We start from the raw sequence: 26,852 nt of genomic DNA, 5'->3' as shown, positions 1-26,852 counted from the left end.
GGTTTTGTTCACGGTTCAGTTAACTGCATTCTAGCAGAAGTGAGTCTTCCCCGCACCCCCCCACCCCCCTTTTGAGACAGACTCTTGCTCTGTCGCCCAGGCTGGATCTCGGTTCACTACAACCTCTGCCTCCTGGGTTTAAGCGATTTCTCCTGCCTCAGCCTCTCGAGTAGCTGGGATTACAGGCATGCGCCACCATGCCCGGCTAATTTTTGTATTTTTAGTAGAGGTGGGATTTCACCATGTTGGCCAGACTGGGCTTGAACTCCTGACCTCAGGTGATGCGCTTGGCTTGGCCTCCCAAAGTACTGGGATTACTGGCATAAGCCACTACACCTGGCTTCTTTTCGTATGTTTTTTAAATACAAAACCTGGGTATCCACACCGAAAAATCTGAAAAGGAAGCAAAGCTAAAATAGGGAAATGGGGGCCGGGCGCGGTGGCTCAAGCCTGTAATCCCAGCACTTTGGGAGGCCGAGACGGGCGAATCACGAGGTCAGGAGATCGAGACCATCCTGGCTAACCCGGTGAAACTCCATCTCTACTAAAAAAATACAAAGAAGTAGCCGGGCGAGGTGGCGGGCGCCTGTAGTCCCAGCTACTCGGAGGCTGAGGCAGGAGAATGGCGTGAACCCGGGAGGCGGAGCTTGCAGTGAGCTGAGATCCGGCCACTGCACTCCAGCCTGGGTGACAGAGCGAGACTCCGTCTCAAAAAAAAAAAAAAAAAAAAAAAAATAGGGAAATGGGGAAAATAATAAATTTTGGTGGAGGATGTGGGGGAGATTATGCATTCAGTTATTGAGTTGGTGCCTATGAGATCTAAGTATAGTCATGCTTTAAAATTTGTTTTTAGTGGGGAGAGCAAATGGAAAAGGCCTTATAGAGAGAGGTTGATCAGAGAAAGAAAGCATAGTTGGTACAACAGTCTCTTGTGGACTGACTTATTCATAAGAGACTGGTATATAAACTCACTTATCAATCATTAAGAAATGTAGTGTACGGCCGGGCGCGGTGGCTCAAGCCTGTAATCCCAGCACTTTGGGAGGCCGAGACGGGCGGATCACGAGGACAGGAGATCAAGACCATCCTGGCTAACACGGTGAAACCCCGTCTCTACCAAAAAATACAAAAATCTAGCCGGGCGAGGTGGCGGGCGCCTGTAGTCCCAGCTACTCAGGAGGCTGAGGCAGGAGAATGGCGGGAACCTGGGAGGCGGAGCTTGCGGTGAGCTGAGATCCGGCCACTGCACTCCAGCCCCGGCGGCAGAGCGAGACTCCGTCTCAAAAAAAAAAAAAAAAAAGAAGAAATGTAGTGTATTGGCTATTCATGTTCATGATACATATTGGCAGTTCATGTTCACTGTACACTCTTCCTGTGGACAAACTGGCAGAATTCGTATCACAATGAGAATGACATTTGAGCAAAGCATTAGGAAGGATGTCAGATGAGCTCAATGGTTCACGTCTTATATAATGATTTCTTGTAATTATTTTCTGGTACTGCCTAGAGAAGGTTGCTTCAAGAGTCATTTTGCAGGGAAGGAGGGGGGCTTGTTTCATTTTAATTTTGCTTACACTTAAAAGTAGGATTTAAAAATACTTGGCATTTTAATAGGCTAAATTTCTAACGTACGGTGGTGAGTGTTGTAAACAAAACATTTTAACATGCTTTTGCCATTATTTTTGTACCTAAAAGAAAGTAGGGTGAATTTGTTCAAATTAGTGTGTTGGTGTTTCAAACCATTTCTTCTTTTTTCTTCTTTTAAAGAAATGGCTCCAAGCAACTGACCTCACTAGAGAAGTATACCAGCATTTAGCCCACTATGTACCCAAAATCTACTGCAGGGGTCCCAACCCTTTTCCACAGAAGGAAGACATGCTGGCACAGCATGTTTTGTTGGGACCAATGGAATGGTACCTTTGTGGTGAAGATCCTGCATTTGGATTTCCAAAACTTGAGCAAGCAAACAAACCTTCTCATCTTTGTGGTCGTGTTTTTAAAGTAGGAGAGCCTACATACTCTTGCAGGTAAAATATTTTAATTTTCTTTCTAGGAGGCTCTTGTTTTATTTGACCTCTTTTTTTTCCCCTGAAACCTTAAAATTTTTGTTTAAAAATTATGAAATACCGTATCTGCTTAAAAATCCGTATTACAAATACATGCTGTTTAATACATAATTAAAACGAATATTCTTGTAATTATTCTTGATCAAAAAATATTGTCACCATCATTCCAGAAGCCTACTGTGTGCTTTCTTCCTTGCCCCGTAATTAACTGACATCGTCACTCTTGCAATAATCACTTTCTTGCTTTACTTGATATTTTTAGTTACAGTAATTCTGATGTTCAAATTGCCCTAGGTTTGGCTAGTGAGAGCCCCGTCACTCCAGCTTCTTTGTCTTTTTCACATGCCTTCATTAGTTTGTGGGTGCTTCTTTCCTTTCTGGCACGACAAGATATTCCCAGCTCACTTTGTACTTGCTCTGACCCATATGTAGAATCAGCCATTTCTTTAAGGATTTTTCTTTCATTTGGGAATGGTAGTTAGAAACCAAGATCTGGGTGCTATACATACTTACTGCTATTAGGAAGACTATTCTTTTTTAAATTTCTTGGTGAAAATTGAGTATACAAGGGTAGAAGATGGAGAATAAAGTGCCTTGTCCTCTTTTTGGCTATCCTATTTTCCAGAATTAATAATTGTTAACATTTTCCCGTATATCCTTTCAGAAATTTTCCTTTTTTTTTGAGATGGAGTCTCACCAGGTCGCCCAGGCTGGAGTGCAATGGTGCTATCTTGGCTCACTGCAACCTCCACCTGCCAGGTTCAAGTGATCCTCCTGCCTCAGCCTCCCAACTAGCTGGGATTACAAGCGCCCACCATCACGCCCAGCTAATTTTTGTATTTTTAGTAGAGACGGGGTTTCACCATGTTGGCTAGGCTGGTCTCAAACTCCTGACCTCAGATGATCCACCTCCCTTGTCCTCCCGAAGTGCTGGATTATAGGCATGAGCCACTGCACCCGGCCTCTTTCAGAAATTTTCTGTGTGTATATAGGCCAAGATATATAGCAATTTTGAACCTGCATACATACACACACAAATACAGATGGGAATATGTTACATATACTGAGCTCAATTTTCTCTTCTGTATTTAACAATAGCTTAACGTCTTTCCATATCAGCTTATATAGCTAGATAATATTCTTTTGTGTAGATGTGTTGTTGATGGAGACATTATTTAACTTTTTCCTGTAAAATTTAAATTTAATAAGCTAATTTTGGTGAAGGCCTCAGGGTATCTATGGTAGTTTTTCTTTATCAGCGTATTTAGAATATCAGTAGAGAACAGTATATATATTGAAAAACTGTTAGACCTAGTTTTTTGTTTGCTATTACAGAAACCACTTTGAATATTCTGTTGATGTTTGGAGCAGTAGACCTAGTTGAACCTCATGATTTACAGATAAGAAATTGAGACCCCATTGTTCAGTAATGTTCTTTGTATTCGTAGGATCTAGTTCCAAATTATTCATTTGTCTATCTTATCTTTTAATCTTCAGTCTGGAACGTTTCCTCAGTTTATCTGTGACTTTCGTGATCTTGACACTTTTGAAGATTACAGACCAGTTATTTTGTCAATGTCCCCTCCATTTGGGTTTGTCTGGTTTTCATAATTAGATTCAAGTTGCATCTGTGACAAGAGTACCACAGATGCCTGTGTTTTAAACCTGTCAGGTGGTATATATGATTTTGATTAGTTCTATAACTGGTGATATTGATCACTTGATTAAAGGGATGTCTGCAAGACTTCTCCACTGTAATGCTACTCTTTTCCCCTATGTGATCAGTAAGTATGTTATTGGGAAGTACTTTGAGACTATTAAGTATCCTCTTCATTATCAAACTTTCAATTTATTTATTTATATCAGTATTTGTGGGGTCTCATTATTATGCTCAAATTGTCCTAGATTTGGCCAGTAGGAGCCCCTTTGAGCTATCTTTGTTCTTTTTCATGTCTCTATCATCCTTCGAGCTCTTTTTCTTTTCCTTTCCTTTTCCTTTCTTCCCCTTCCCTTTTCCCTTCTGTTTTTCCTTTTCTTCCTGGTACAACAAGATGTCCCAGGCACATCTTGAGTTTTCCCCTGCCCCAATGCTGAAATCAATCATTTTGCCAAGGATCCTGTTTCTTTTTTTTTTTTTTTTTTTTTTGAGGCGGAGTCTCGCTCTGTCGCCCGGACTGGAGTGCAGTGGCCGGATCTCAGCTCACTGCAAGCTCCGCCTCCTGGGTTTACGCCATTCTCCTGCCTCAGCCTCCCAAGTAGCTGGGACTACAGGCGCCCACCACCTCGCCCAGCTAGTTTTTTTTGTATTTTTAGTAGAGACGGGGTTTCACCGTGTTAGCCAGGATGGTCTCGATCTCCTGACCTCGTGATCCACCTGTGTCAGCCTCCCAAAGTGCTGGGATTACAGGCTTGAGCCACTGCGCCCAGCCCCGGATCCTGTTTCTTTTTAGTGGAAAATGGTGTTGACAAATAAGATGGTATGTGTGCTTGTCGCTGTTGGTGTCATAACTCTCAGGCTGTCTCAATGGAGCTGTATTGTATACCTGTCTGTATAAGTGTATTGAAATAGATACTGAAAACCATACATCTGTGGTGATCTCTCCAGTTTTCATCTAAGGTTCCTTCTAGTTTTCTTCCTTTGCATATTTTTAATTTCCTTCTCTGACAAGAGAAAACCTGATTCTCATTTTCCTTAAAGTATTTGCTTATTTAATTATTCTCCTGTATACAGCCATTCTGCTGCTGCCCAATTCTCTACATAATTGTCCCCCTTTACCCCATTTGGATTTTGTGTTCAGTACTGGGCCACAGTGGCCTTTCCCTCCTCTTCTTTTTTTTTTTTTTTGAGATGGAGTGTCACCCCATAGCCCAGGCTGGGTTGTAGTGGCATAATCTTGGGTTACTGAAACCTCTGCCTCCCGGGTTCAAGCAATTCTCCTGCCTTAGCCTCCTGAGTAAGTGGGACTACAGGCGCACACTGGCTAATCTGCCTATTTTTAGTATGGATGGGGTTTCACCACATTGGCCAGGCTGGTCTCGAATTCCTGACCTCAAGTGATCCACCTGCTGCAGCCTCTCAGAGTGCTGGGATTAAAGGCATGAGCCACCGCGCCTGGCCTCCCTCCTGTTTTGATAGGGCAGAACCAAAGTAAGTCTTGTTCTAGGATGTATAGTTTTTATTATTTGTAGGGGGTCCCACAAATAACAGACACCCTGATCACATTAGTAATGCCAGGGATTTAGAGATTACCTCCCAGGAACCAGATCAAAGACCAGCCAGGTTCTTCATTACATTATTGTTGAGAAGGCAAGTGAGATCCTTTGTGTGTAGTACTTTACACAATACTTGGCACACAGTAAACTCACAGTAAATGGCCATGCTGGGTGCTGGGGATGAATATCTCATTTTAAAAGTAGGTGTTTCCATGAAACCCAGCGCCCTGGTAAAATGACACGGAGTCTGTTATTTGGAAAGATGAAATATGGTTATTGGAATTCTGGGAAGATTTCTAAACTAGACCCTTCAGGATAAAGGTGACTGATATCCATAATGTGGAAGGTTTCTTTAACGCGCAAAAAATGTTATTAAAGGATCTTTTATATATAGTACTTGGGAAAAGGATTTGTGAAGGGCATAGGTTAGTTTTGCCATGGGAGTTATTTGTTCATAGTTTCTAAAATTGTATTGGTCACAAATTATTTTTCTGAAGTCTCCATGATGTCAGAAAAAAGCCATCTGGGTGTTCGTAGGCAGTAAGCTACTTTTTATGTACTCCATTAGGAAAAGAGTGGTCAAACTTATCTCTTGTTATTCATTATTAAATAGAAATGGTTTTAGAGTATAAAAAATCTTAGTGGGCAAAAATCTTAGTGTTGATTTTTATAATTGTATATTTTGATATTTTTTATAACCATAAAGAAAAATAAAATATGAGTAGAATATGAAATCATACTTTCATGAGTTAGGTTTTTAGCTTAATACTTCTTTTAAGATACGGAGAAGTGAGATTTTGTCCCGTTTTTTTTAGTGTAGTTAAATTGAGAACATTCTTTTTTAACATTTAAAAACCTATTGCATGAATGTTACAGATAACCAGAAATCGGCATTGGGGGCGGGGGTGGCTCATCAGGAGTATTTTTGTTTCTAGGTAGTATTTTATGATGCTTTATTAACTATTAAATAATTTTGCTTAGGCTTTTTTTTTTTTTTTTTGCTTTAATGCTGGTTCGTATTGGTATATAATAATTGTATGTATTTATGGGGTATATGTAATATTTTGATACATGCATATAAGGTGTAATGATCAAATCAAGGTAACTAGGATATCCATCACCTTGAACATTTATCATTTCTTTCTGTTGGGATGTTTTAGCTCTGATTCTGTTGGTCATGACGGTTGAGATTATGCTAAAAATGATAACGCTACAATCATAAAGACTTTAAGTACCAAGATATATTTATTACTCAGACTGTGTGACCAATTCAGATGAGTGGGGTGATAAGCAGGGGGTTCTGCCCCAAGTAGTTTTTTCACACCATCTTATGTTTCCACAAGCTTAGTGTAATGCTTTCAAGGTTCACCACAGCAAGAGCAGAATAGAACTGGCGGATCATGCTCAGCAAATAAATGCTTTGTCTCAGAAATTATGACCTTACCCAAATCTCATTAGGCAAAACTAGTCCTAATGCCTCTGTCCAGCTACAGAACAGGTCGGGAAAGTATAATTCTCCTAAGTCACAGGGATAGATGAAACTGAGATGTGGATGAGCATTAGAAGTGTCTTTAGCAGTGATTTTTTTACATTCTTTAGGGTTATTTTTCCTCCCTGAGTCATTAGGATAAAATGAAGTAATGTGTATGAAAGCACATAGGTAACTATAGATATGTGTGAGGTTTTTTTAATTGAATGCTCTCCTTCATATAAATTACTGAGCCATGAGTATATCTCAGGCAGAGGGGCGCAAATAGTTCCAGTTCCTTTTCTGTCTGGAAATAATAAAGCTCTCATATGGAAGACCTACGTATTTCCATGAAGAGGGGTTGTTCTTTCAGTTTCTTGCTTTTTAGAAAACTTGAAGTCTTTTCTGTACTAAAAATACAAAAATTAGCTGGGCATGGTAACTCATGCCTATAGTCCTAGCTACTCAGGAGGCTGAGGCAGGGGAGTTGCTTGAACCCAGGAAGCGGAAGTTGCAGTGAGCCGAGATCGTGCCGTTGCACTACAGCCTGGGCAACGAGCAAAACTCCATCTCACAAAAAAAAAGAAAAAAAAAACAAAAACCACACACACACAAAAACTTGAAGTCTTGATCTCTTGCAGGATTCTATTTTAAAACTGAGTGTTAGACTGTTCTTGCATTGCTATAAAGAAATACCTGAGGCTGGATAATAAAGAAAAGAGGTTTAATTGGCTCACAGTTCTGCAGAGCTGTACAAGCGTGGCATAAACATTTGCTCAGCTTCAGGTGAGGACCTCAGGAAGCTTACAGTCATGGCTGAAGGGGAAAGGGAAGCAGGCACATCACATGGTGAGAGCAGGAACAAGAGATGAGGAGGAGGTGCCACACTTTTAAACAACCAGATCTCATGAAAACTCACTCTTGGGAGAACAGCACCAAGAGGACCGTGCTAAACTGTTCATGAGAAATCCCTCCCATGATTCAGTCACCTCCCACCAGGCCCCACCTCCAACATTGGGGATTACAATTCAACGTGAGATTTAGAGGGGACACATACCCAAACTATATCAAGCTATTTCTTTATAACGTAAATAGTCCAGAGATTGGAATCAGTGTTGTGTTAGTATTAAAACCGTTGGTTATTTCTTTTTTTGAGACAGTCCCACTCTGTCACCCAGTCTGGAGTACAGTGGTGTGATCATGACTCACTGCAGCCTCCAACTCCTGGACCCAAATGTTCCTTCCAAGTAGCTATAACTATAGGCAAGTGCCACCATGCTTGGCTAACTTTTGTATTTTTGTAGAGACAGAGTTTCCCTATATTGCCCAGGCTGGTCTCAAACTCCTGGACTCAAGGGATTCTCCCATCTTGACCTCCCAAAGTGCTGGGATTATGGGTGTGAACCACTGTACCTGGCCAGCATGTGTGGTACATGCTGAAATTATACTATGTATATTATACACATATGAATGAAATTACACTATGTATATTATAATTGTGGCTTACATTTTTTCACTTAACAGTTTGTTTTGGAGATCTGTTCATGTCAATATATGTAAGTCTACCTCATTCTTTTTTTTTTTTTTTTTTTGAGGCGGAGTCTTGCTCTGTCGCCCGGGCTGGAGTGCAGTGGCCGGATCTCAGCTCACTGCAAGCTCCGCCTCCCAGGTTTACGCCATTCTCCTGCCTCAGCCTCCAAGTAGCTGGGACTACAGGCGCCCACCACCTCGCCCGGCTAGTTTTTGTATTTTTTTTTAGTAGAGACGGGGTTTCACCGTGTTAGCCAGGATGGTCTCGATCTCCTGACCTCGTGATCCGCCCGTCTCGGCCTCCCAAAGTGCTGGGATTACAGGCTTGAGCCACCGCGCCCGGCCTACCTCATTCTTTATAACTGCTGTGTTTTCATAGTTAGGACAGGCCATAGTTTATTTGATTGACCTAATAGTTAAATTAGAAATGGAGATTTCTAGGTGTTTTTTTCTGTAGCAAACAATGCTACAAGGAATACTCTGCACGTGTTTGTGTACATCTCTTTGTACATGTTTCAGTAAATACCCAGAGGTAGAATTTTAATTCTGCATGTTATCATGGAGACTTCAGTATAATGGAATTTCCCTTGTCTACACTGCTGTCTCTGACCTGGGAAAATGACAGGTGGTGAGCAGTAAATATATTCTAGATAATTTAGATTTCTGTAGTTGTCTAAAATTAGCCTTATGTTCTTATTTTGGAGATTTGTGATTATTCAGTTTGGTGCAGAATGAAATGTAGAAGTACATGGGGATATCATCAGCTTGGCATATAGCTAGCTGCCTTTGCCTAGATGGTAAGAAATAATAGAACCATGAAGGCTTTGGGGTAATCCATTCAGGTAGGAAACTCAAATTTATATTACTAAAATTTTATCTCTTGGTGCCTGTGTGAGTTTTGAGTGTTTTTTCTTAAGGGAAAATTTACATATGTCAAAAGACAAATCTTAATTGTACTTTTTTTTGTTTTGTTTTTTTTGAGACAGAGTCTCATGCTGTTGCCCAGGCTGGAGTGCAGGGGCGCAATCTCGGCTCACTGCTGCCTCCGCCTGCTGGGTTCAAGCGATTCTCCTGCCTCAGCCACCTGAGTAGCTTGGACTACAGGTGCATGCCACCACGCCCGGCTAATTTGTTTTGTGTTTGTAGTAGAGACAGAGTTTCACCATGTGGGCCAGGATGGTCTTGATCTCCTGACCTCGTGATCTGCCCGCCTCAGCCTCCCAAAGTGCTGGGATTACAGGCATGAGCCACTGCACCCGGCCTTAATTGTACATTTTTGACAGTAGTTAACCTTATATAATTTATATACTGTCAAGATAGAGAACTTTCCTGTCTCACTAGAAATTTCCCTGTTATTGGCTCCAGCCCCCTAGGTAATCATTATGTTGATATTTTCACCTTAGATTACTTTGGGTGGGTCTAGTTTTTTTTTTTTTTTTTTTTTTTTTTGACAGGGTTTTGCTCTGTTGCCCAGGCTGGAGTGCGATGGCATGATCATGGCTCACTGCAGCCTCAACTTCCCAGATTCAACCTATCCTCCTGCCCCAGCCTCCCAAGTAACTGGGATCACATATGTCTGTCACTATGCTGGCAAATTTTCTTTTTTTTTTTTTTTTTTTTGAGACGGAGTCTTGCTCTGTTGCCCAGGCTGGAGTGCAGTGGCATGATCTCAGCTCACTGCAACCTCCGCCTCCTGGGTTTAAGCAATTCTCCCACTTCAGCCTTCTGAATAGCTGGGATTACAGGCATGCACCACCATGCCCAGCTAATTTTTGTATTTTTAGTAGAGACCGAGTTTTGCCACGTTGGCCAAGCTAGTCTCAAACTCCAGGCGTCAAATGATCTGACCACCTCGGCCTCCCAAAGTGTTGAGATTACAGGCACGAGCCACTGCGCCCAGCCAACCTGGCTAAATTTTTGTAGAGACAAGGTCTCACTTTGCTACCCAGGCTGATCTTGAACTCCTGGGGTCAAGTGAGGCTCTCCCCTAAGCCTCCCAAAGTTTTGTGATTACGGCTATGAGCTACTGCGCCCAGCCTGGTTCTAGAACTTATAAAAATGAAATTGTAGTCCTTTTGTGCCTGACTTCTTCTTAGCATAATGTCTGTCAGATTTGTCCATGATGTAATGATTATTAGAAGTTGGTTCCATTTTATTGCTGAGTATATTTCATTGTATAAATGTGCCACAGTTGCCCACAATCTGTTGTTCTGTTGATGAACATTAGAGTTTTTTCTAAGTTTTGGCTATTATGAATAAAACTTCTATGACCTTCTCTTTTTTAAATATGCAACATATTAAAATATTAGGCATTGTTATTCTGTACTTAACCACATTTTAATGTGTTTTATATACCAAATAACATAAATCTTGCACAGTTAAAAATCTGCAACTTAATGATACATTTTAGGAATGTAAAAAATGTTATTTATATTAAGACACCATAAGATAGGCCTTCTAGACAGTAATAATGCAATGAATACTCTTACTTAATACCTTGGTTTCAGGATATTACTGTTTTTAGTCAAGTGTTTTTATGGACATATGTTTTAATTTTTCTTGGATAAATTCCTAAGAGTGGAATTTCTGGGTAAATGGGCAGGTATATGTTGAACTTAATAAAAACTGCTAAACCTTTTTTCCAAAATGATTTTATTTTCTCCTCTAGTAATGTACAAAAGTTCCTGTTGTTTCATATCCTTACCAATAGGTGATGTTGTCAGACTTTTTTTTTTTTTAAACAAAACAGGAAGAATGTGTTTAATACAGTAAGAAATATTTCTTAATTGCAATTATTGTATTATTCCTTACAGAAAACATACGAAGTCCTTAAAATAATAACCTCATTTAAATTTAAGTTTAAAGCATCGTACTATTCTAATTATCTGCCAGCATATACTACATAGACTGTTTTTTTGTTTTTTTGTTTTTTTGCTTTTTTTTTTTTTTCGCTCTATGGCCCAGGCTGGAGTGCAGTGGCCGGATCTCAGCTCACTACAAGCTCCGCCTCCCGGGTTTATGCCATTCTCCTGCCTCAGCCTCCCGAGTAGCTGGGACTACAGGCGCCCGCCACCTCACCCGGCTAGTTTTTTGTATTTTTTAGTAGAGACGGGGTTTCACCGTGTTAGCCAGGATGGTCTCGATCTCCTGACCTCACGATCCGCCCGTCTCAGCCTCCCAAAGTGCTGGTATTACAGGCTTGAGCCACTGCGCCCGGCCTACATAGACTATTTAATTTGCCATTCTATTTAATGTTATCTCATTATAGTTCTTTTTTCCTTTTTAAAATTAAAAAAAAAGTTCAGTGCTCTTTTGGTGTCTATAATGATACCCGAATTTTCCTTAAGGACAGTTTTCGATGTGCTTATTGCCCATTCATCCAGCTTCTCTTGTGAAGTTATTGTTAAGGTCTTTTGTCCATTTTTAGGTTGTTTATCTTTTCATTATCTTTATTCACTTTTGGAGTTCTTTATGTATTCTGAATACAAGTCCTTCGTCAGACTCATTTTGTAACTATTTTCTCCTAGTCTGTGGCTTGTCTATATGGTGGCTTTTGATGACAGAAGTTTTTAATTTTGATGTTCAGTTTGCCACTTTGTTTTCCATGATTATTGTTCCTGTGTCCAATAAATCTCTGTCTTCTCTCAAATGGCAAAAATAGTCTCCGTGATTTTTATTTTTTTTTTTAAGACAGAGTTTTGCTCCTGTTGCCCAGGCTGGAGTGCAATGGTGCAATCTCGGCTCACTCCAACCTCTGCCTCCCGGGTTCAAGCGATTCTCCTCCCTCAGCCTCCCAAGTAGCTGGGATTACAGGCATGCGCCACCACGCCTTAACTAATTTCCTATTTTTTGTAGAGGTGGCGTTTCCCCATGTTGGTCAGGCTGGTCTTGAATTCCCAACCTCAGGTGATCCACCCGCCTAGGCCTTCCAAAGTGCTGAGATTATAGGCATGAGCCACAGCGCCCAGCCTTTTTTTTTTTTTCTTTTCTTTTTTTTCTCTGAGGCGAGTCTTGCTCTATCACCTAGGCTGGAGTGCAGTGGCACAATCTCGGCTCACTGCAGCCTCCACCTACCAGGTTCAAGTCATTCTCCTGCCTCAGCCTCCTGAGTAGCTGGGACTACAGGCACGCGCCACCACACCCAGCTAATTTTTTTGTGTTTTTAGTAGAGACAGATTTTCACCATGTTGGTCAGGCTGGTCTTGAACTCCTGACCTCAAATGATCTGCCCACCTTCGCCTCCCAAAGTGCTGGGATTGGCAGGCATGAGCCACCGCGCCCGGCCTCTCTCTCATTTTTTCATGTAAACTTTGTGATTTTAGACTTTGTCTGGGCCTATGATCTGTCTCAAAGTCAATTTTTTATATGGCTTGAGGTAGAGGTTAAGTTTCATTTCTCTACATACGGATATTTAGTTGTTCCAGCATCATTTCTTCCTCTCCCCATTGAATTGCCTTTTTGTTTGTTTGTTTGTTTTTGTTTTTTCTGATTTTGCTCTTGTTGCCCAGGCTGGAGTTCAAGCAGTTCTTCTGCCTCAGCCTCCCGAGTAGCTGGGTTATGGGTGTGCGCCACCATGCCTGGCTAATTTTGTATTTTTAGTGGAGACGGGGTTTCTCCATGTTAGTCAGGCTGTTCTTGAACTCCCGACCTCAGGTGATCTGCCCACCTTGGCCTCCCAAAGTGCTGAGATTACAGGCATGAGCCACCCGTGCCTGGTTGAATTGCTTTGATATATTATAAAAAAATCACTTAACCATATTTAAGGTTAAGGGTCTATTTCTGAACAGTAATCTAATTCATCCATTGATATATCTAATGTCAAAGACATTACTTTGATTATTGCAGCTTTATAATAAGTCTTGAACCGATTAGTGTAAGTCTTCCATTTTTGTTCGTTTAGAGTTTGTTTTGTCTATTTCATGTCCTTTGCATTTTATAAATTTTAAAATTAATCTGTCACTTTCTATTTTTAAGAAAGACTGCTGAGATTAAGATTAGGATTGCACTGAATCTATAGATTAGTTTGGAGTAAATTGGCATTTTAACAATACTGAGTTTGCCAAATCCATAAACATTTTATCTCTCTCCATTTATTAAGGTCTTCTTTAATCCCTTTTAGGAAAGTCTTATAGTTTGTATATAGAAGTTGTACATGCCTTTTGTTATATTTATTCCTAAGTAATTTATGATATTTTTCCTGAATTTTAGCATCCATTTATTTTCTGCCGTTATAAAGAAATACAACTGGTTTCTGATATTAACTTTTACCCTATGACCTTGTTAAATTCACTTACTAGTTCTGGTGTTTTTGTTTTGTTTGTTGTTTCTTAGGATTTTTCTATGTATGTTTTCTATGAATGGAGACAGTTTTACTTTTTCTTTTCTGATCCTTTTGCCTTTCTTTCTTGTGCTTCATTGCTCTGGTAAAAGTGGATATTCTTTCCTTGTTCCCAATCTTAGGGAGATTTCACTATGAAGTATGATGTTAAGTATAATGTTCTCATATAACTTTTATCTCATTGAGGAAGTTCCCTTCTAAGTTTACTTAGGTTTTTTTTTTTAAAAAAAATATCATAAATGACTATTGCATGTTGTCAGGTACCTTTACTGCATCTATTGAGATGATCTTAGTTTTTCTTTTTTATTCCATTAGTTTGGTTGATTGCATTGTTTGATTTTTCACATTTTTTAATTACTAGATGAATCCAGCTCTGTTATCATCAGTTATAACTTTTGTGTATTGCTGGATTCAACTCATTAATGTTGTGTGAAGGATATTTGTCTCTGTGTTCCATAGAATATACCAATCTAGTATTCTCTTGTAATGTGTTTGTCTGGTCTTGGTTGTCAGGGTTATACTGACCTTGTAAAACAAATTGGGATATATTTCTTCTTCCTTATTTCTGGAAGTATTTATGTAAAATTGGTAGACTTTCTTAAATGTTTGATAGAATGTGCCAGTAAAATAAATCATCAAGGCCTAGGGTTCTTTTGCAAGGGAGTATTTGGTAACAAGTCAATTTATTTGTTATTTATTAGGGCATTTAGTAATTTTATTTTGTCTTCTGTCAGTTTGGTACTATATATTTTTCAAGAACTATATTTCATATAATGTCAAATTGACATAAAATTGTGCATATTTCCTTTTGCTTTTGATGTCTGTGGTATCTATAATGATGTCTCTTTCATTCCTGATAATAGTAATTTGTATTTTGTCTTTTTAATCAATTTAATTAATATTTTCAAACAATCAGTTTCAAGCTTTGTTATTTTTGTCTTTTATCTATTTTGTTTTATTGATTTCTACTCTTATTATTCTTCCTTCTACTTAGTATGGATTATGTTCTTATATTTATTGACCCATGGGTTATTTAGAAGTGCATTGCTTAACTTCCATGTATTTGAGACTTTCTTAGATAACATACTGTAGCTTATTTCTAACAAAGTTACACATTCTGTAAGGTTTCAGTTTTGAAATTTATTGAAACTTGTTTTATGGGCCCAGAAAGGTGGCTCATGCTTGTAATCCTGGCACTTTGGAGGGCTAAATTGTGTGGGTAGCTTGAGCCCAGGAGTTCAAGACCAGCCTGGGCAACATGTCGAAACCCCATCTCTACCAAAAAAAATACAGAAATTAGCTGGGCATGGTGGAGCACAACTGTAGTCCCAGCTATGTGGGAGGTTGAGTTGAGCCCAGGAGGCAGAGGTTGCAGTGGACTGAGATTGTACCATTCATTGTACTCTAGCCTGGGTAACACAGCCAGACCTTGTCTCAACAAACAAAACTTGAAACTTGTTTTATGGTTTGGCAACATGGTCAGTCTTATTCCATGTGCATTTGAAAAGAAGGTATATTTTGCAGTAGTTTGATGTAATTGATATGCTTATAATTATTAATGTATTTGTTGATTTAGGTCTACCATTGCTATTTGTTTTCTGTTTGTCTCTCTTTTTTTTTTTGTTTTTTTTTTGTTCCTCTGTTCCTAATTGTATGCTGCCTTTTGGGCTAATTAAAATTGTAGCATTTCGTTTTTATTCTTTTTTTGGCTTTTTAGCTGTTCTCTCGCATTTTTTAAAATGGTAATTCTAGGGATTGTAATATACATCTTTAACTTATCAAAGTCTGTTTTTACAACCTCGTGTAAAATAAATGAACCTTGCATTTATAGTTACATTTATTCCTCTCATCCTTTGTGCTTCTTGTCATGTATATTGCACCTATAAACTTTTTTTTTTTTTTTTTTTTTGAGAAAGAGTCTCACTTTGTCACCCAGGCAGGAGTACAATGACACAATCTCAGCTCACTGCAACCTCGCCTCCCAGACTCAAGCAATTCTCCTGCCTCAGCCTCCCGAATAGCTGGGATTACAGGCATCCACCACCACACCTGGCTAATTTTTGTATTTTTAGTAGAGACAGGGTTTCACCATGTTGGCCAGGCTGGTCTTGAACTCCTGACCTCAGGTAATCCACCTGCCTCAGCCTCCCAAAGTGCTGGGATTACAGGCATGAGTCACTGTGCATGGCCAAAATGTTACAAACCTTACAATGCAATGTTACAAATTTTGCTGTCTTTTAAAAGACACATTAGTCTTTCAAAGACATTAAGGAAAGACAGGAAAACATACGTATAACCATTAATAGTAACCCATGTATATCTTGTTCCCAGGGATCTTCATTCTTTCCTAGACTAGAGGTTAGGAAGCTTTTTCTGTAAAGATCCAAGTAGAAAATACATTTGCAGTCTTTGTTGCATATTCTTCTTCTTTTAATAATTTTTTTCTTTCTTTTTTTGAGATGGGGTCTTGCTCTGTCCATTTCCCAGGCTGGAATACAGAGGTATAACTACAGCTTACTACAGCCTTGACCTCCCAGGTTCAAGCAATCCTCTCACCTCAGCCTCCCAAGTAGCTGAGACTACAGGTGCATGCCCCCGTACCCGGCTACTTTTTAAATTTTTTGTAGAGATGGGGTCTCACCGTTTTGCCAGGACTGGTCTCGAATTCCTGGACTCAAGCGATCCTCCCTCCTCAGCCTCTCAAAGTTCTGGGATTACAGGCATGAGCCACCAAGCCCAGCCGCCTTCTTTTTTTAAATAGCTGTTTAAACATGTAAAAATCATTCTTATGTTGCAGGTTGAACCAGAGGCTGTGGACCATTGTTGTTGACTTTTACTGTGGATACTAATTGTTAGTTATCTCAGTTTATGTTTATCTGAAAATGTTTTTGTTGTCTATGGCCATACCACCCTGAATGTGCCCGATTTCATCTGAAAATGTTTTTATTTTGCACTTATTTTTTCTCCCTTTTTCCTGGGAAAAACATACTCTTTCTCTACATTCTCATGCAACACTTCTGACACCAGGTATGTGAGTTTTTTTACTGTAAGGATTTCTCCAGCTCTGAATACTGGCTGGGTATCTTATGATTTAATTCAGTTCAACTTAGACTCTGTCTACCTGGTGTTGTCAGAATCCAAAGGCTAAGAGCTCAGTCTCACAAGTCTGCCCCCTACTTTAGACACCAGTTGCAATTAAGGGTCACCTATACTGCTGATTGACTGGCTATGTATTGGGGTCTCCATTAGCTCTTCCTTGGATTGGATTAAGTTGCTAGGATAGCTTACAGATATTATAAAGGATACAGAAGAACAGCCAGGTGGAAGAGATTTAATAGAGCAAGGTGTGGGAGAAAGGGTGAGGAGCTTCCATGCCCTCTCTGGGCATACCACCCTCCTAGCACCTCAGTCCCACGGTGAGTTCCAGCAACTTGGAAGTTCATTAAACCTTGTTGAATTTTTATAGGGGCCAGGCATGGTGGCTCATGCCTATAATCCCAGCACTTTGGAAGACTGAGGTAGGAGAATCACTTGAAGCTAGAAGTTTAAGACTAGCCTAGCCAATATACCAAGATGCTGTCTCTACAGAGGAAAAATAGCCAGGTATAGTGGCTTGAGCCTGTAGTTCCAGCTACTCGGGAGGCTGAAGGGGGAGGATTGCTCAAACCCAGGAGTTTAAGGTTGCAGTGAGCTATGATCAGGCCACACTGCACTCCAGCCTGGGTGGCAGAGCTAGACCTTATCCCAAGAAACAAAACAACAACAACAAAAAAGAGTTTTTGTAATAACGAGCTTAATCTCCAGCCCCACCCCTCCCCTCTTCCCACATTTTGATGGGTGAGTCTGAAAGCTTCAGCCCTCTTGGTCATGGTCTTGTAACTGGCCCTATACTGAGGCTGTCTACGGGCCCTACGCAAGTCACCTCACAAGCATAAACAAGCATAAATTTCTCGCCATTAAGTGATGTTAGCTGTAGGTTTTTTGTAGATGTTTCTTTTGTTTTTATTTTTTTTTGAGACAGAGTCTCGCTCTGTCTCCCAGGCTGGACTGCAGTGGCCGGATCTCAGCTCACCGCAAGCTCCGCCTCCTGGGTTTACGCCATTCTCCTGCCTCAGCCTCCTGAGTAGCTGGGACTACAGGCGCCCACCACCTCGCCTGGCTAGTTTTTTGTATTTTTTAGTAGAGACGGGGTTTCACCGTGTTAGCCAGGATGGTCTCGATCTCCTGACCTCGTGATCCACCCGTCTCAGCCTCCCAAAGTGCTGGGATTACAGGCTTGAGCCACCGTGCCCGGACAAGATGTTTCTTATCAAGTTGAGAAATATTCCTCAATATTCCTCTTCTGCTGAGAGTTTTTATTATGAATGGGCATTGCATTTTGTCAAATCCTTTTTTTTCTTCCAAAGACAGAGTTAGAGTTGCCCAGGCTGGAGTGCAGTAGCGAGATCATAGCTCACTGCAGCCTTAAACGCCTGGACTTGGGATCCTCCAGCCTCATAGCTGGGACTACAGGCGCACCACCACACCCAGCTAATTTTTATAAACAATTTTTGCAGAGATGGAGTCTTACTTTGTTGCCCCAACTGGTCTAACTCCTGGCTTCAAGCGATCCTCTCACCTCAGCCTCCCAAAGTGCTGGGATTACAGATGTGAGCCACTGTATTGACTATCAAATGCTTTTCTGTGTGTAATTCTTCTTCTTTAGCCTGTTAATGTGATAGATTTACATGATTTTCAGATGTTGAGCCAGCCTAGCATACATGGGATAAATTCTACTTGGTTATAGTGTAGAATTCTTTTTATACGTTGTTGGATTCAATTTGCTAATACTTTGTTATTTTCATGAAGCAGATTGGTCTGTATTTTTCTTGAATTGTCTGTGTCTGATTTTGACATTAGAGTGATACTGGCCTAATAGAATGAGTTAGGAAGTATTCCCTCTGCTTCTGTCTTCTAGAAGAGATTGCATAGAATTAATGTAATTTCTTCCTTAACCATTTGATAGAATTCACCAGTGAATCCATGTGAGTGCAGTGCTTTTGGTTGTGAAGGTTATTAGTTATTGACTCAATTTCTTTATTAGATATAGGCCTGTTCAGATTATTTGTACTCATTTTTGGAGGATATTTTTCCTGAATATTTAAGTCTAGATAGACTGTTTTCTGGTTTGTTTCCTTTTCAGCATTTTAAAGATCTTGATCCAATGTGTTCTGAACCCCGTTGTTTTGTTGATGTTAGCTGTTACTCGCATATCTTTGTTACCTTGTGTGAAATGTGTTGGTTTTTTCTAGCTGCCTTGAAGATTTTCTTGTTATTTTTTAATATTAGCAGTTTGACTATGATAGGCCTAAATATCTTTTTTGTATTTGTTCTCTTGAGGTTTGTTTTTAGCTGATGTCTTCCACCAAATTGGTAAGTTTAGGTTATTATTTCTTCAAATATTTTTTCTGCCTTTGTTCCATTCCTAAGACTCCAGTTACACAGTAGTATAATTGAGTAACTAATTAGTACATGTATTAATATTATATAAAATAATATATGTGTAATATGAATATATTTACATAGAGATAGATACTGCATACTCAAAACATTTTAATAAAAGGGTATATGATTGTAAAAGCTTGGAGATGATGACTTTAGACAAATCACTAAGATCTCGGGGATCCTTGAGTGCTCTAGATGCACTGGCTTTGGCCCTACATACTTTTAATACAGTAGTCAACAATACTGCAACTGTACACAGTGGTCTTTTCTGTTAAATGATGGCTAAATGAGGACAAGGCTCTAGCTTTACTTTTCTTTATATGAAAGCAAAAAGACAGTGACTCTCAGATTGATATTTAAACATCCACAAATATTGTCTGTAAGAGGCAAACTAAAATAGAAAGTCATTGAAAGTAGGAAGAGAAACAATTAAGAAAAAAAATACCAGGCAAATAATATGATACAAAAGAAAATTAAAGTAGCAGTTTTCATATAAAAGACACAAATAGACATTGTATGCTGGTAAAGAGAACAGTAGGTAAAGAAAAAATATCCATAATGAACATTTATGCACCTAACTGTAGAATGTATACAGCTTTGGTATATATCAAGTGATAACTAGTAGGACTGCAGGGAGAAATGGAAGAATCAACAATTCTAGTTAAAGACTTTTAACACCTTCTCACAGGAAGTAATAAAGATTAAAAAGCAGAGTGATCTAAGATTTGAACAGTAAAATTAATAAACTTGCTATCAAATATCTAGAGAACTCTGCCCCAAGAGAATGTATATTCTTTCAAGTACAGACAGAATAATTATAAATTAATCTGTATAGTACTGGCATAAGGATAGACATGGATGAGTGGAATAGAAAAGAGAATTAGGCTAGGCACGGTGGCGCATACCTGTAATGCCAGCACTTTGGGAGGCCGAGGCAGGCAGGTCACTTGAGGCCAGCCTGGCCAACATGGCAAAACCTCATCTATACTAAAAACACAAAAATTACCTGGGCATGGTGGCACACATCTGTAGTCCCAGCTACTCGGGAGATTGAAGCAGGATAATTACTTGAACAGGGGAGGCGGAGACTGCAGTGAGCTGAGATCACATCACTGCACCCCAACCTGGGTGACAGTGAGACTCCGCTCAAAAAAGAAATTTGGAAGCCCTTCCAACCCAATCCTTTTGGATTTTTGTGGAGACTTCATTACATAACCATGATTGATTACATCGGCCACTGCTGATCAGTTCACCAGTCCCCCGAGGTGGAGGTGGGGCTGAAAGTTTCAACCCTTTAATCATATGCTTGGTTCCCTTGGCAACCAGCTTCCATCCTAAAGCTATGTCTTGAAGCTCTCAGCCTTTTAGAACAAAAGATTTGACCAGGCACAGTGGCTCATACCTGTAATCTCAGCACTTTGGGAAGTTGAGGAAGGAGGATTGCTTGAGCCCAGGAGTTGGAGACCAATCTGGGCACGTGGTAAAACCCCATCTCTACAAAAGATACAGAAATGAACCCAGCATGGTGGCATGTACCTGTACTCCCAGCTACCAGGGAGGCTGAGGTGGGAGGATTGCTTGAGCCTAAGAGGTTGAGGCCGCAGTGAGCCATGAGCGTGCCACTGCCCTCCAGCCTGGCTCAATAGAAAGAACAAAAGACTCTTGTGTCACCCAGGGGATTTCTGTGTCTGTAACTAGGGTTAAAGACTAAATTTTAGCACATCTGCTAGCACCCTTATCTACAAGAGTTTTAGGGGCCTGGTGTCAGGAACCAGGGGCAGGAACCAACATAGATTTCTTATTTTACACTCCCCATTTCATTTCATGGAGTTGTCTAGATTCTCTTAAGATATGATCTATAAATGTATCTAACTGGCGGTATGAAGAAAGCAAATGAAACAACTCAGGGCACCCCAAGCAACCTTTTGAAACCCTTACTCTTCAGTCAGGATAGCTCGTGGGCCATATGTGTTGTGCGAATACCAGAAATAGGAGCCATGTGAGGAGACCTATATTATCCTGTGCAGTGAACTCATAGAATGTTTAATTTCCCTTTTTAGTTAAAATTTAAGTAGAAATGTAAGTTCAAATATTGTCTTCTTACATTTCAGTTGATATTTTTGCCTTTCTAGGGATGCATACATATCGCTTTGAAGACCATTGGTCTCAAATACCTGTTTGGAAGAAGTTACTTGAAATTCCAATATATGAATCTTAAGAATTCATAAATATTTTGAATCTATTTCATACACATCTATGTGTTTTAATGTGTAATGTGATTTCCACAAATCTATAGGAAAACACACCATTACATTAAAATTTACTGTTCTAATAATATGTACACATCCGTTATGGAGAAGCAGTTCTTTAAACTGCTTTCGTTGATCAAAAGATCTGACAGATCTTTGGGAATGATACTTCCTTTTTTAAAACACCAAAAAACTTCACTATTTTCATTCTTTTAGGATGGATTCCAATTTGAAATAATTCTGTTGTGAAATATGTAGTTATTTTCTGACACTCTGATTTTTTTTTTCTTTAACTTTACAGAGACTGTGCAGTTGATCCAACTTGTGTTTTGTGCATGGAGTGCTTTTTGGGAAGTATTCACAGAGATCATCGATATAGGGTTAGTAATGTCCACATAATAACCATGCCCAGTATTGTATTTTATAATAAATATCTTTTCTTTCTTTTCAAAATGCAAAAATTTAACACTAAAATGGGGGGGGGGAAGGGTTTAAACAGTGTGTTTATTTAAATACCACTGGACATAGGATGGCAGTGTAGAAACAAATTATGAATCCACACTTCTTGGAGCATATGATTTAAAAAAGATAATAGAGATATCAGCTCTTCTGCATTGGTTTTCAACTAGTTTGTTTTTGCTATTTTTTAATGTTTAATTATTAAAGAGGTATCTACTACAATGTAGGAGAAGACCCAACTCCAGCACATAAGACCCACCAGTTTATTATTTTTTCACTGCTGTAGTGTTGTCAGTACTTTTCAAAAATCAGGTATGTTTGTTTGCTTTTAAGTCAGGGACACAGATAAATACAGATTATTCCAAATCCTGTCCTGATTCCTCTATTGGAAATTGAAGACAGACCATGGAGATTCAAAGAGTAGGGAACTGCTCTTAGATGGAACTTTTCACCCTAATCGTAAAATAGAATGGTAGAGAAGGAATATTTTAATATTATTCTTAATTCAGGAGCCGTCCTGGGTCAGAACTTTTCCTTCTGTTTGTTTTTATTTACTCTACCCAAGAGTTCATAATAATGAAGTAAAACAGCTACAGGGCCGGGCGCGGTGGCTCATGCCTGTAATCTCAGCACTTTGGGAGGCCAAGGCGGGCGGATCACGAGGTCAGGAGATCAGCACCATCCTGGCCAACATGGTGAAACCCCATCTCTACAAAAAATACAAAAATTAGCCAGGCATGTTGGCGCACGCCTGTAATCCCAGCTACTCGGGAGGCTGAGGCAGGAGAATCGCTTAAACCTGGGAGGCGGAGGTTGCAGTGAGCTGAGATCGCACCACTGCACTCCAGCGTAGGCAACAGAGCGAGACTCCATCCAAAAATAAAAAATAAAAATAAATAAATAACCAGCTACAAAATTGGGCTATTTACATTCTTGTCTGTTCATTAGTCTCATAAATCAGTAAAAGAGGCCCAGTTTCCTTTAAGCTGTTCTGCCTATGTTTGGTAACTGGAACAAGCACGTGTCATTTTCCACATGACTCCTACCCATGTTTCTTGGCATATATCTTTGCGTTCCCTGGGATAGTTGTCATTTATGGGGTTACATTAATTATATTGTGATGTATAACACAAATACTTACTTTGGGCAGAATATAATAGGGCTTATTCTAAAATTTGCTGTATCTAATACCTGTTAGTAAGCTCTTCCTCATACTGTCTTAAGAAAAGCAGAATTTCTAGTCTACCAATTATTAATTCTGGTTCTGTGATGCTAGATTTCTCAAATCATTGCCCTGTCTTAAGGAAGTGTGAATAATTCCTGAACCGTGCAGGTGGTGAAGAGTTTTTATTATTAGGCAGTCTACTTTTGTATTTCCTGAGCCCCTATTACCTGTCTTTTCAAAGAGTGGCTATTTAGGGAGTATTAGAGAAGAAAAATTAACTATTTCTATAGTCTTTGTTGGTTAATTTCTCCAAAGCAAATGCAGCACTCTTAGACTCTAGGAGACAACAGCTATAGGAATCTGTATAACCCCCGAGTCTATTGTGTTTATAGCATCACAACCTGTGGCATAGATATCAGCATTATACCAATTTAACCAAAACCCAGCAGGAAAACCCTTGTGATCCTCATGATTTTTCTAATTAAGGAAGTCACATAGGCAAACATATCCTCTTTTGAATATCTGTAGCTAACATTACAAAGTAGCTTATTTTATTTTGAAATCACTTCAGTGAGTTTATAAGCTTATTTAAAATAAACTTTAAAACATTGAGAGGTTTGGCATTTTATCTAATTTTATGCCTCCAAAGAAATTAAACACTTAAGCAATGGTATTTCCTTAGCACTTGATATTCTTATTTATTATCTGATAGCCCTCAGTAAATATTTATTGACAAGATACTTTACAATTTTTTTCCAAGATGACAACATCAGGAGGTGGAGGTTTCTGTGACTGTGGTGATACTGAAGCTTGGAAAGAGGGTCCTTACTGTCAAAAACATGAACTTAACACCTCTGAAATTGAGGAAGAAGAGGTAAAAACATTTCACAAAGTTGTTTTTAACCCGTTTGAAATATTTTTAAAATAGTCATTAGATGATGTGAGAAATGGATAAGCAAATAGTACTTCCACTATTGATAGTGACTAGTTTACTTTGAAAGTTCTTTGCATTTTGTGGATGCTCTATGGTTGCTAATAGTAACACAGTTGAAATTCTGGAAATTTCGTTTAATTCTGATTTTTTATTTGGTTGGGGTTTTGTTTTAAGCATACTTGAAGTTTATTTGAGTACTAATTTACGATTGAGAAGATTGTTTTTCCCATATGCGTAGACTAGTTAACTAAGTTGAGTTTTGTATATCTTTATTATTACGAAGACTTTTGAGGCCAGATAGCTTTCTTTTCTGTTACCGTACATGACAGCCAATCCCAATCATCATCTCCTGGTTTCCATTATCATTCCATTATCATTGGTTATGCGATGGGACCATGTGTGGTGGTGATAGCTCAATACAAATAATTCCCACTGCCCACTATGTTTTTCAAATTGTTGATCCTGCATTATTTTTCTTAAATGGATTTCTAATGGAATAGTAGACTCCCACAAAATAAATGCTTAAATCCCTGCTGCTTTTTTTCAACTTCAATACCTTTCCATATATTTCTAATAACTCACTTAACTATAATTATACAATGATAAAATCTTTCAATGGTATGTTACAATAGATTATGTCTTATTATTTTTAATTGACAATAATTGTATATATTTATGGGATACGGTGTGTTATTTATGGGGCACGGTGTGATATTTTGATACATATATACAGTGTGTAATGATCAAATCAGGGTAATTAGCATATCCATCACCTCAAACATTTAACATTATGTGGTATTGGAAACTTTCACCATCTGCTCTTCTGGCTATTTGAAAATATACAGGCCAGGCGCGGTGGCTCAAGCCTGTAATCCCAGCACTTTGGGAGGCCGAGACGGGCGGATCACGAGGTCAGGAGATCGAGACCATCCTGGCTAATACGGTGAAACCCCGTCTCTACTAAAAAATACAAAAAAGTAGCCGGGCGAGGTGGCGGGCGCCTGTAGTCCCAGCTACTTGGGAGGCTGAGGCAGGAGAATGGCATAAACCCAGGAGGCGGAGCTTGCAGTGAGCTGAGATTCGGCCACTGCACTCCAGCCTGGGGGACAGAGCAAGACTCTGTCTCAAAAAAAAAAAAGACAATATACAGTAAATTGTTAATTATAGTCATGCTATAGTGCTATAAAACATTATAACTCATTCTTCCTGTCTAGCTTTGTTCTTGTATCCATTAACCAACCTGTGGCAGTCCCTCTTCTGCTACATTTTATGACAATTTGTTGTGTAGTTCGAGATCCTTCTTTCAGATTTTATTATTTCTAAATGGCAGGGGAATAGGTACACCCAAGTACTTGTACCTTGTTAGTAGGCCTGATACAGATTTGGGGCAAGTGGACGTTAATAGTCCTTCCTTGGCCGGGCAGAGTGGCTCACACCTATAATTCCAACACTTTGGGAAGCCAAAGCGGGTGGATCACTTTAACCCAGGAGTTTGAGACCAGCTTGGGCAAATGGCAAAACCCCATCCCTACAAAAAATACAAAAATTAGTTGGGTGTGGTGGCACGCGCCTGTGGTCCCAGCCACTTGGGTTGGGGGTGCTGAAGTGGGATCCGCTTGAGCCATGGGAGGCAGAGGTTGCAGTAAGCCAAGATCATGACCCTGTCTTTAAAAAAAAAAAAAAAAAAAAAGAAGTTTTTCCTGGTACCCATACCCTACAGGTCAAATATATTTTATCAGAATGACCAAAGTTTTTGATGTACAAATCAAAATGTGTATAAAATGATTCAGTGCTATGGAAAACATGTTTTGTTTGTGTTTCATTTGCTTTGTGAAAGTGTTCTGTAATTTGCTATAGTAAGATGCCAAGTGGTCAAGGTTCCAGATTTTTCCACTTCTATTGGAGAAGCTCCATTTTTATATGGTTGATTGGAGTTCTGTATGTAGAAATACAGGACAAATAAAAATATATTTGAAAAAAAAAGAATTGTGCTTTAGAAAAAGGTTAAAAACCACTGGTATAAAACTTTAGGACTGTGGGAGAAAGTGTGTATATGTATATCCAAGCCATATATCCAATAAGGATCTAGTATCCAGAGTTTATATCTTACAATTCAACAGTAAAAAGATAACCCAATTTAAAAATGGGCAAAAGACTTGAATAGACATTTTTACAGAGAAGAGATATGAATAATCAACAAACACATGAAAAGATGCTAAATATCATTAGTCAGTAGGGAAATGCAAAATCAAAACCACAGTGCGATACTGCTTCACCCTCAGTAGGATGACTATTAAAAGTAATAACAGGTGTTGACAAGGATATAGAGAAATTAGAACCCTTGTATATTGCTAGTGGAAATAGAAAATGATTCAGTGCTGTGGAAAACAGTTTGGCTGTTCCTCAAAATATTTAACATTACCATGTGATTCTGAGTTTCACACCTAGATATATACCCAAAAGAACTGAAAACCAAAGTTGAGGCCGGGCGCGGTGGCTCAAGCCTGTAATCCCAGCACTTTGGGAGGCCGAGACGAGTGGATCACCAGGATGGTCAGGAGATCGAGACCATCCTGGCTAACATGGTGAAACCCCATCTCTACTAAAAAATACAAAAAAAAAAACCAGCCGGGCGAGGTGGCAGGCGCCTGTAGTCCCAGCTACTCGGGAGGCTGAGGCAGGAGAATGGCGTTAACCCAGGAGGCGGAGCTTGCAGTGAGCTGAGATCTGGCCACTGCACTCCAGCCCGGGCGACAGAGCGAGACTCCGTCTCAAAAAAGAAAAAAGAAAACCAAAGTTGAGCAAGTACATGCACACACATGTTGTAGCAGTGTTGTTCACAATAGTCAGAAGGTAGAAACAGCCCAAATGTCCATCAGTGGATGAATGGATAAACAAATTGTGATAATATACATACAGTAGAATATTTTTCGTCCATAAAAAGGA

At 39.5% G+C, this 26,852-nt stretch overlaps 1 protein-coding gene across 4 annotated transcripts in view; it reads left to right on the top strand.

The window, feature by feature from the left end:
- The first annotated feature begins 1,357 nt into the window (after positions 1-1,357).
- UBR2 (ubiquitin protein ligase E3 component n-recognin 2) overlaps positions 1,358-26,852 on the top strand; it is a 123,315-nt gene continuing 97,820 nt past the window's right edge. For 2 of the 4 annotated variants that reach the window (XM_026455486.1, XM_026455485.1), the window contains exons 1-3: positions 1,358-2,027; positions 21,650-21,728; positions 23,733-23,846. In XM_026455486.1, the coding sequence (XP_026311271.1) occupies positions 1,876-2,027; positions 21,650-21,728; positions 23,733-23,846 (345 nt within the window). In that variant the 5' untranslated portion in view covers positions 1,358-1,875. The remainder of the gene's footprint in view (positions 2,028-21,649; positions 21,729-23,732; positions 23,847-26,852) is intronic. The other 2 variants (XM_026455484.1, XM_026455483.1) reach the window with 2 other exon arrangements.

Source organism: Piliocolobus tephrosceles, chromosome 5, assembly GCF_002776525.5.
Source record: "Piliocolobus tephrosceles isolate RC106 chromosome 5, ASM277652v3, whole genome shotgun sequence".
In the NCBI taxonomy this organism is placed as follows: domain Eukaryota; kingdom Metazoa; phylum Chordata; class Mammalia; order Primates; family Cercopithecidae; genus Piliocolobus; species Piliocolobus tephrosceles.
The sequence above is the reverse complement of the archived record's forward strand: the minus strand, read 5'-3'. Positions and strand labels throughout refer to the sequence as shown.